Below are 11,494 nucleotides of genomic sequence, written 5' to 3'. Positions count from 1 at the left end.
TTCCTATTTATTTTTGAGCTAATTTGCTACAAATGGCGGAGAATGCGGGCATGAATAAACAAAGGTTATGAGCTTAAACCACTGTCAATTTAAAAGTGTGCATTTGATAATTCCAGTCAGAATATGTCAGACGATGCGCATTTTGGTCACTAATTGCTGGCTTGTTAGATGCTGATAAAGTGATGGCTTGAATTGACATCTCTACTGTAACTGAAAGAGTCTACTCTTGACACATTTTAGCATATGTTCAAATGGTATCAGTGTAAAGTTAATCTGATTTTAGCGAAGAAATCCTAATCTCAGTATTAGAGCGTAAGCCTGTGTTGACGAAGGAATCTCAGCTCAGCGGCATGTAAACTGTACCAGAATTGATTATTCTGCTTTGGTTGGAGAAATACCAATTGCAGTATTGCTTAACCTGTTTCTGATGAATGAATCTCAGTACAGTGTTATATAAATGTAGATTTGGGTAATGCTCCCCTGTTATAGTTAAGATTGATGTCATTCATCTAAACTTTGCCTGCACCTACAAGCATAGCTACCTTTTGACCAAAACTGTGTTTCACTCGCTGAAAGGAATATCAGTATTCATGCACAAGACGGACTTAACTATATATGCTTAAACAAGCTTTGACTTACAGCAAACTGTGTAATTACCCTTTAAACAAGTACAAGACGTTGTTTAAAGTAGAGAGAAGAGTTTACATGAGTAAAATTTGCAAATGCCAAAACATATTTGCATTTTACTGAATGTAATATCAAGTTTTTGAAAATCTGAAAGTATAAGCGTCACATTTTAACTCTATACGTAACTTGTTTGAAATGAGCAGACAGTCTCAATAAACTGTTTGAATTGCCCAAATGTGCATTGGTTCCCATGACAACGACTTGTCACAGGAAGTGCTAACTCATCACCCTGTGATGCCATATTGTAAACAAACCAGGCTAGGTGGCTAAGCTAACCTCACCTAGCAGCCCTGCACCTCAGGCTAAGCTAACTAATAGCTTCTACAGTTAGTGGTTAGCATCATTTACGTGAAGCCTTTAACTATAGCTTGTGTGTATGCAGTGTGAACTGATCTAAACCAATTTCCCTTAACCACATTCCTGGTTTTCTGATTTCTTTCTTTCCTTACCTTTAATTCTTCTCAGCTAATTTCACCTGCACTTAGGTGCATTTCTCCCTGAACACTGTTCAGCTAAATCTGCAGTTACTAGGGTGATTAAATCTAAATTTAATTACATGTAAACTGTTTAACTAAAGAAGAATTCTAGGATTTATTGAGATATTTCTATAACACGTTGACTAAACTTCTGGGAGGGACACACACATGGTGTGGTCCTGAACACGCTGCAGCTGTGACCAACTATAGAGTGATTTCCAAAGCTAATCTAATTGTTAATCACTAGTGCTATTGACTATTCCCAATACCAGGTCATTCTGCTGTTTTAATCACTTCTTTAAATATTTTATTGATTTTAATTATAATAGCAGTCAGCTATTTGTTTTTACTAGTATTTCTTTCATCTATGTGATTTATTTACATTTTCCTGTTTAGTCTTGTGTGGTTTAATTTCCCAATATAACCACAAGCAACTAGACATACTCTTCTTCTTGATTTTGTTTATTTACAACAGTTGCTTCAATTTTATGAGCCAGTTACAAAGGAATCCGAATGATTGCTATGGCATAATTTTGAGCACCACTAATAAGCACAATCTAATAGGAAAGCTCTCCTCTTCCTCTCTCTTTCTCTTTTCCATTTGTTCGGAGGTCAAGCCTGTTGTGAGCCATCAGTAAGAAATACTAAGAAATAATCTGACCACAAGAACCATCTTAAGTCATTTATTAAAGCTAGCTGTATTTTATACACCTGGCTGCTCACTGTGCCTTTAGCCCTAAATTCTGTTTGATCTTACAGTAGTCTCTTGCCCTTACTCTCACCACAAGCGTGCCTAAATGTTGCAGATGCTCAGCCTAACTGCCCAGATGGCAGACCAAAAGGACTGGCTATGTGTCGTGAGGAACACCCTCCTAACCAGTGCTGCTGAGCAATTACGGCACCAGAGCCAAAAGCAACTGGACAAAGATGGAAGAGAAGTAAAGGCAGACGACTCAAACCAGAGGTGTGATCACAATGATCTGACTGAAGTCAACTTCTTCCTGGCCCACATCCTCGCTGTTTTGAAACAGGAGGTGAACAACCTCAAACTCCAGATCACAGAGACTCACAAGGAGCTGATGCATGCTAAAAGCCACATAGACCAGCTAGAGATGGAGGCTTGGGACAGACGCAAGGACCCTGACAAAATAGAGACACAGAAGAAAAGAGAACTGAGACTCTCTTACCTGCAGCAAACAGAACCATTGCAGGAGAAACGGCTCACTTCACCGCATGGAGTCAGCAGAAGAACCTCCCCCAGCCAAGCACAGAGGTACAGAGGGGGAGGCCAAAGCCTTCTGCTTGACACCTTATCAGCCATTTTCCTGAAATCCTCTGCAGCTGCAGAAGGAGAAGGATTAATTCAGACAGACCCAGGTACCAGACCTACCACAGGGAGAAGCCAGGGATGGGAGCATCCTCTCCCTGCAGACACAGCAGGATCTCCAACAGCAGGCAGCCCAAGGACGACTGGACACGCCTGCATCGGACCTGCAGGAGCTTCTAACGCTAGTAAGATAGCTCCTTGAACAGTTCTTACCTGAGGAGTACTCAGCAGTACAAGCTTCTGACCACTCACACAACACCAGCTCAGAGACCTGAGCTTGTCTACTGTCTACATCAACCGCAATGGAACGACCACCACTCCAGGAGACACATACAACCAGAGCCCATCACAGCCTGCCAGCCTTGTGTGCCAGTGGTGTGTCTGATCTTTCTACACCTTCAACGTCGCTCGCTGGTGTCCATAGAAAGAACAACAACGACCGAAAGGGGGATGTAACGTCTGGACCAATCAGCCACACAATTATTCATTGTATTTAATGAATTACCCATAAACTCACTCTCCCTATCAAAGTTCTCTGAACTCATCCCCCTAAAACTGTAACCAGCATCCCAATGTTGCTAGCACACAGGCCAACCTAGGTGTCCTGTTACAGTTATATGGTACTTTTATGATCCAGAAGAATTCTGGAGAGACTAGTGACTCATTCTTCCTGAGAAGGACAAATAAACTCTCTTAATCCTATGTATTCTCTATATAACCACTTGGGAAATGTATAAACATGTATCCAAGTTTCCCATCTCATGACTTTCCTTTTATAGGCTTTATTCTATGTATTAATTCTCTCTTTTGAACTATTTTGGTATTAATGTTCCATAGTTGCAAATGTATAGTTAACTGAGATCACATTGGCAGCATGCTTGGTATCTACGGACTCCAACTTTCATTTCCTATTTGGTAATTTATGTCACATGTTACTAACTCTGTGACACATTAGTATTATAAGAATCTAGAAGGTTATTCTCTCATTCATCCAATCCAGTGTCTTATGCTAATATCTTGCTACAGAACAAAGACTCGTAAAACTTCCCTCTGAAAGGGGAACTCCTTATTGGCTCAGACACCTCAAGAGGGTGTGACATCTTCACCCCTTATATTCACTGATCACAAGGAACCCCCTCTCTTCCTGCTCTTCCTCCTCTTCTTTTCTTTTACTGACAAATGCTGACGTCAAGATGATGCTTTAAGAAGCTAGAAGCTTCTAAGGAACCCCAAGCTTGTGCCGGGCCTCGGCCTAGACCTTCCATTCACCAAAGATCCTCTGAATCCAACTGGTTCTCTTTCATCAGGACAATATCAGCAAAGATTCAACGGGAGCCTCCACAAATTGCATCAGGACACTTTAATTCAACTTGGAGAGACATGCAAGTATCAAACTTAGTCTCATTATCGGATACATTGAGTATCCTTACCCCTTTTAAAGAAGGGCCGGTTAAAATTAAAACTGATGGTTTGCTCAAGGCTGTTGATCTGCTGAATGTCCAACAATGCTGTAACCTCTTGCTTCCTGTACTCTGCTTTCTCTCTCTCTCTTGGTAAACTGTATGCATGTATGTGTGTGAATGTTAGAGTAGTTTAAGTGTTTAGTCTAGTTAATAAAGTCTTGTTCATGTCACACGTAAGGTTGTCCGTGTTTTGCGCTCATATACGGGAGTCCCTATTCATGTCGGTCCTGACTACAGGCTTTTAGTAGAATAAGATTGTTATTTCCCATAACCTGGAAATGAACATTTCTTAGTTAATAAACAATTAACACTGTGTGTTCATTGAACAACAGGTTAATTGATTGTAATATTAATTTTATTACATTAAGTTAATTTTATTAACTGATTAAAATATTAATAATTAATTATAACTAGTTATGATTAATTATTCCTATTTATTTTTGAGCTAATTTGCTACACAGGTTTTAGTTTCTCAACACAATTAATAATAATAATAATAATAATAAATTTTATTTGTATTGCGCCTTTCTAACACTCAAGGCGCAATTGTTCCAGGGCATGGATGACATCCAAGGTGGAAAGCCCATTCCTAAATCTGGAAGCCAAACAAGATCAGAAAGTAATGATAATTACATGGAACATAATTAAATGCAACAATTAATATGCAAATTAGACATCAACTTACCTTTGTATGGAGTACTGGTTCCTGTATAATATGTATTGTATGAAATCCTTCACAATGTTGTCTTTGCCTTCTACACTTCGTGGGTAATCAAAACAGCCAGCAGTCTGCAGCAAGCTGGCATACTTGTCAATGAGCATGTGTAATTCATTCAATGAAGCTGCACTGGATATCTGGTAAATAGGATACATAAAAACGTTCAAAAGGGACAAATTAAATTCTAATTTTTCATTTGTTCTAACAAAGTAACTGCATGGTACGAACATAAATTATAAACTTACTTTGTCCAAAAAAAGGCAGAGAGAGATTAGAAGGTCTGAAAAATAACAACAATAAATTAATTTAAACTACTCCTAACCTCCAAAGAATGCCCTGTTAACTATGCTAAAATAATACCTGTCTGATGTGCTTCTTGCCTTTGGTGTGCTTGCTTCATCTGGATCATCGCACATCTGCATAAAAAAACACAAGCCACATGTTAAAATGAGTTACAATTAAATGTTATATTTATGTTAGGAGACATGCAATTAATGCACCCACCAAAGTGTCACTCTCATAATGTGGACTGTGTGAGGTAGATTTTACTTGCACTTCACTGTCTTCGCTGGAAGAATCTCCACTACAGTCTTCAAACCAATATGAACGTATTTTATACATATGTCTTTGTAAGATTTACTTTAAATTAAAGGCTGATTAATCTTGACCTGTGCAGACGAACAGTGTTATTCTTTGGTAAGCCTTTCCAAGTGCCTCTTTGTACAGCTGTAGTTTGAATGGGGTGTTTGTTCCTGGAATGTTTTTCACCTCTGAACCGTCTGGGTACAGCAAAACACAGGGACCCTCTTCCATGTCCTGATTAAAATCTTTGACTTTCTTTTCAGCAGCTGTTAACAGTGGCTCAGATGACCAACTAGGCTGAACTTCAAGAGGCAGGGTCTTCCCTCTCATAGGCTTTTGAACACCATTATGTCTCCACATAACTCCAACATGAATCTAGACATGAAAAGATTACATAAAAAATGTGTCACAAACTGAAAATTAAAATAGGCTTTAACAGGGGTCATGTGGCTATTTAACAAATATTTATTAAAAACTTTATTTTATGAAAATAATACTGAAAGATTAAATGAATAATCATGTTTTGAAACTAGTTGATACCTAGCAACAGCACTGAATCCCATAGGAAACATATGAAATTAGAAATTTTACGTTTTTACCACATGCACTGCAAAAAGCAGGACAGCTTTCCAGTGTAGCGCCACAAAATGGACAATACATTGGGATCTGTAAAAAATCACTAACTTCAGGGAAGAACCAGAAACTGCATTCAGACTAACAATATTCTTCTGGAATAAAATTTAACAACACAAAATTGCAGTGACTTACTTCTTGGCATGTAGACAGTATTATATCATATGGTAATGCACAGGACAAATATAGTTGTGTTAAAGTGATTAACAGCGCTAAAATTAAACATACAATTTGATATTTTTTCTACATGATGCAAAAACTTGTGAAAATGAGATCCAGGCAGTAGCTAAAGTTGATGAAAAATTTATTCATTACAATTAAATTTAGCCTCACACGCAAACTTTAATCGATAATGAAAATACTTAATAAAACCAAAAGGTAAAATAACCATCATAAAGTATTAGTCAATAGTTAATAATAAAATTTAGAGTATTGTATCTAATAGATGAAGATCGAAAAGAGCAATAATTAAGACATTTGCAGATAAGAGACAAGAAGTAGAAGCCAAGGAGAGCAAAGGAGGGAAAAAAAGCTGAATTATCAATGACTTAGTCAGCTTTATACCATGAGCATATAGGGAAATTTACATCCCACACAAATTGATGTTTTTGTTCTAAAAGAAAAGGTTAATTTCACCCATTACGTCATCTACTGGTCCAGTGTCAAAAATAGTTGTTTTATCCCCTTTGGGGAATTTTGCAAATCTTACCCTTTTAAATGTCATCAGGAAAAATAACAGACATATTTTGAGCAGATTCAAATTCAAATGGTTAATTCTGCTGGCGTCCAATGTCTAACCACAAACGTGTCGGCGTGACCTATCACACTGGAGCACTTGAAGAACAATTGAACAATCATACTCTTAAATATAAAATAACCATAAGGGTACAATAACAAGTAAATACTTGAAAATATGATAAGAATTAATATATAAAGTATTAGTACATAAATATATGAAAGCAAAATTAAAACTGATAAATCATAAGTCATAAATGATTCAAAATGAATATTAATAAAAATGCATGAATATGAATATTGACCTTTTCGGATCCATCACTACATATTCACAGTCTCTTCGTATCCTCGTTAAAAGCATCCAGACCCATGAAAACGCATACGAGCAATTGCCCGTTTCCGGAAACTAACTGCCCCCTAGTGGTCGGGAGCATTTCCGTTGTGTTGTGGCTCGTTTCCGTTGTGTTGTGGCGATTTCGTTGTGTTGTGGTGATTTCGTTGTGTTGTGGCTCGTTTCCGTTGTGTTGTGGCGATTTCGTTGTGTTTCGTAAGAGCAATGACAGCAGCGGCCCTGTGCGAGCACAATCGAACCAGACGGTAATGTAGATGGAGAGATGGACGGAGAGCGCGGCTTGCTTGCGTGACGTCACTGGAACGACAAAGATTTTGCAATATCTAAAGAATAGATATTCATAAAACATTCATAAGATAACATATCACCATTTGAGTTGAATAGATCAGCAACAAAAATTATGTTCTTATTAAACCATTTATCAAAAAAAGACTGACCAATTTATAATTTACAATGGTTCTTTTTACGGCACAAATCGAGTACAAACGAACGATGCCAGTTTTGGAGTGATTTAGATGACATAGTGTTTTTCATTATTATTTTTAAAAAAGGTAATCACTTACATGGATTCTTTTAACGGCCCTAACCAGCACAAACGAGCGACACCGGTTTGGAGCAATTTGAATGACATGAGGTGCAGAGTTAAATAACTGTTCATAAAACATTTTTGCGTTATATTTAAGAAGAGATCTTAGTTATAATTTTTAACGGCACAAATCGAGCACAGACCAACGATGCGGGTTTTGTGCGATTTAGACGAAGTGGGGTGGAGAGTGACATCACAGCTCCCAAATGATGATTTATTAACAAAGTTCGGGAGGAGCAAGTTCAGATAATTAACCTAATTAGTACAGGTGGAGAGCATTCAGTTAATCAACTTGACCAACGTCACGAGGTATAAATTCAGCAGACTTCATCTGAGAGTTTATCAGCATCCCTCCTCCACCCCATCTCCTCACTTCTAGTTCTATCTACTTTCACCACACCGGGGGGAGTACTCTGGGTTCGGGACAATATTCTGAGCTCGGAGCCCTCTCCCTGGAGAGCACACCAAATACACATAACTTTACTCTAATTATATGGAAATGTGAACTCGTGAAATTATATTTGTTATATCTGTGCAAGGAAAACAGTTAAAGTGTGTGTTTTTCTGTTATTATCATCTTGTTATTTCTGACTTTTAATGCATTTTAAGTCTTGCTGTCTGGTTGAAAGAGCTGGGAGAATGAGATGAAGGAAGCATTTGAGATTAGGTTAAAATTTGGTAAATTTGGAAAAGGGGACAAAGCATGATGTTTGGGCTATCTGACTCTGTGGGACGTGGAAGGGCTTTCTAAGGGGAATTGAAATCACTTGCAAAGGCAACATGATTAACACATTCTGGAAATCAAAACACGTTGGTTGGGGCACTTTCTAAAGGGGAAATTTGAACTGCGTTGCATTGAGAAGATATCTCCGGAAGGGGGATTGGGGCTGTGTGGCGCAGTTTGAGGTGTCTTGGCAAAAGGGGAGATTGAAACTGTGTGTATCAGTTTGAAGAGCCTTAACAGGTAGAGCTAGACTCTGGGAGAAGTAAATGTGAGGAAGATCCTTTTAGATCCACTCTGACAGACAACAAAAAACTCCCTGAAACTTCATAGCTCTTCCATCCAGATATTCTCAGTTTTTACTGTTATTTCTACTTCTTATGTGTTCCATTTTTATTATGTATTTGGTTCTTCTTTATGTAAAGCACTTTGAATTACCATTGTGCATGAAATGTGCTGCTATACAAATAAAATTGCCTTGCTTTGCCTTTTAACGACACAAATCGAGCACAAACAAATGGCTGCGGTTTGAAGCGATTTGAACGATATAGGGTGGAGAATGACGTCACACGACCAAAAAAATAATGCTCAATATCTAAAACACCAAACTAGCACAAATGTTCGTTTATGTGGCACAAATCAGCACAAACGCATGGCATAGATTTGGGGATTATTCCATTTTATGGGGTGCCAACTTCACAGAGGTTGCAGAAAACATCAGCAAATCATCAGTTTGTCGCTCTGTGCGAATGGTGTACCTGTCAGTTTAGGACCGTTCTACTTCCTCCAGTTTTGGATTTCCAGCTCCAGCTTTCTCATTTTCAACTTCTTATATTGGATGTCTATATCCAAAACATCTATTTGTTTGAGGAGGTAGCGCTTATACACGCTCTTTACATTCTCTTCATTCTGTAGAAAACAAATTTGATTATTTCCTGAAATGCTTTTGACAGTTTGTTGTAATTACTTAATCCTTACTTTGTCTCCTGCAGTCCCAGTCTGAGTGGGTTCTGGAAGGATCTCGGTGTCCTGCAGCCAATCATTTTTGGAAAATAGTCAAGTCAAGTCAAGTCAAATTTATTTATATAGCGCTTTTTACAATTGGTAATTGTTCAAAGCAGCTTTACATATTAGAAGCACAGAAAAAGGGAAGTGGTTAAAAATAAGCTGTACAACCAAGCGTGGTAATATGTAACATATACAAGATGGAGCTACATTAAGCCAATGTCGGCTGACTCCCAGGGGTGGAAAAAAAACCCTAGGAGAAAAACCCAGCGTGCCAGCACTGGGAAAAAAGTCCTAGGAGGGAAAAAACCCCTTGGAAGATATATATAATATATGTAAATGGATATGGAGATCAAAATCTGAATTATACATTTTTATTATAGAGATTAAAAATAGATTATATATAAATATATGTAAGCGGATACGGGGATTAAAAATCTGAATTATAGATGCAGCCAGAATTGGGTCTGTAGGCCCATTGTCTCCTGGGCTACGTTGTAGTCAGGTCCAGACACAGGTTCTCCATCTGATCTGGATACGGCCTGAATCCAGCACCCGGCAAACCTCAGGATAAGCAGAGAGACAGATATTAGCGGAGATGCCATTCTTATTCTGATGTACAGGTATATCTAGTGTTATAGGAAATGTTCTCGGTTCCGGCCGACCTAATTATTGCAGCGTAACAATTCTTTAACGGATTTGAAAAATGTTAATGTATTGATAATGTGTTATGTGTATGCAAGAGCAAAGAGATGTGTTTTTAGTCTAGATTTAAACTGACAGAGTGTGTCTGCTTCCCGAACAATGCTAGGAAGATTGTTCCAGAGTTTAGGTGCTAAATAGGAAAAGGATCTGCCGCCTTCAATTGATTTTGATATTCTGGGTATTATCAACTGGCCTGAATTCTGAGATCGCAATAAACGTGAAGGACTATAATGCATTAAGAGCTCACTTAGGTACTGGGGAGCTAAACCATTTAGAGCTTTATAAGTAAGTAGCAAGATTTTTAAATCTATACGATGTTTAATAGGGAGCCAATGTAATGTTGACAGAACTGGGCTAATATGGTCATACTTTCTGGTTCTAGTAAGAACTCTAGCTGCCGCATTTTGGACCAACTGTAGTTTGTTTAAAAGCCGAGCAGAACAACCACCAGAGCGTTACAATAATCTAGTCTTGAGGTCATGAATGCATGAACCAACTGTTCCGCATTTGTCATTGAGAGCATATGCCGTAATTTAGATATATTTTTTAGATGGAAGAAGGCGGTTTTACAGATACTAGAAACATGACTTTCAAATGAAAGATTGGTATCAAAGAGCACACCCAGGTTCCTAACTGAGGACGAAGATTTAATGGAGCACCCATCAAGTGTTAGAGAGTATTCAAGGTTTTTTCGTGAGGAAGTTTTTGGTCCAAAGATTAGGATATCAGTTTTTTCTGAATTTAATAAGAAATTTCTTGTCATCCAGTTTTTAATGTCAGCTATGCATTCTGTTAGTTTTGGGAATTTGTAGGTTTCGTCAGGGCGCGAAGAAATATAGAGCTGAGTATCGTCAGCGTAGCAGTGAAAACTAACACCATGCTTCCTAATTATCTCTCCTAAGGGCAGCATGTACAGAGTGAAACGCAACGGTCCTAATACTGAGCCTTGTGGTACCCCATATTTAACCTGTGATCGATACGACATCTCTTCATTAACTACCACAGACTGATAACGGTCAGATAAGTACGATTTGAACCATGCCAAAGCAATTCCACTAATGCCAATATTTTCAAGTCTTTTTAGAAGAATGTTGTGATCGATAGTGTCAAAAGCAGCACTGAGATCTAATAACACTAATAGAGAAATACAGCCACGATCGGATGATAAGAGTAGATCGTTTGTAACTCTAACGAGAGCAGTCTCAGTACTATGGTTTGGTCTAAATCCTGACTGGAAATCCTCACAGATTCCATTTCTTTCTAAAAAGGAACACAGTTGTGTTGAAACTGCTTTTTCTAGTATCTTTGACAGAAAAGGTAGATTCGAGATTGGCCTGTAGTTTACTAAATCTCTCGGATCTAGTTGAGGTTTTTTAATAAGAGGTTTAATAATAGCCTGCTTAAAGGTTTTTGGCACGTATCCTAGTGTTAAGGATGAATTAATTATATCAAGAAGTGGACCTACGACCTCTGGAAGCATTTCTTTCAGTAGTTTAGTCGGCAT

General features: G+C 38.1%; 1 protein-coding gene across 4 annotated transcripts; it reads right to left on the bottom strand.

Annotated features, from left to right (window-relative positions):
- Positions 1 to 3,526: 3,526 nt before the first annotated feature.
- On the bottom strand, positions 3,527 to 10,460 carry LOC137016404 (G2/M phase-specific E3 ubiquitin-protein ligase-like). Of its 4 annotated transcripts, none has more exons than XM_067380789.1 (9): positions 9,711 to 10,460; positions 9,259 to 9,309; positions 9,039 to 9,189; positions 6,927 to 7,270; positions 5,176 to 5,628; positions 5,032 to 5,087; positions 4,917 to 4,951; positions 4,639 to 4,808; positions 3,527 to 4,548 (listed from the first exon to the last, which is right to left on the bottom strand). In XM_067380789.1, exons 6-9 carry the CDS (start codon positions 5,078 to 5,080, stop codon positions 4,482 to 4,484), a joined length of 321 nt encoding a protein of 106 aa, XP_067236890.1. In that variant the 5' UTR covers positions 5,081 to 5,087; positions 5,176 to 5,628; positions 6,927 to 7,270; positions 9,039 to 9,189; positions 9,259 to 9,309; positions 9,711 to 10,460; the 3' UTR covers positions 3,527 to 4,481. The 4 variants fall into 4 exon arrangements, with proteins under 4 accessions (XP_067236890.1, XP_067236892.1, XP_067236891.1 ...); XM_067380791.1 differs by having other exon boundaries at positions 5,440 to 5,628; XM_067380790.1 differs by lacking the exon at positions 6,927 to 7,270.
- Positions 10,461 to 11,494: the final 1,034 nt, after the last annotated feature.

This window comes from Chanodichthys erythropterus, unplaced genomic scaffold, assembly GCF_024489055.1.
Source record: "Chanodichthys erythropterus isolate Z2021 unplaced genomic scaffold, ASM2448905v1 ctg001550_np12, whole genome shotgun sequence".
In the NCBI taxonomy this organism is placed as follows: domain Eukaryota; kingdom Metazoa; phylum Chordata; class Actinopteri; order Cypriniformes; family Xenocyprididae; genus Chanodichthys; species Chanodichthys erythropterus.
The sequence above is the reverse complement of the archived record's forward strand: the minus strand, read 5'-3'. Positions and strand labels throughout refer to the sequence as shown.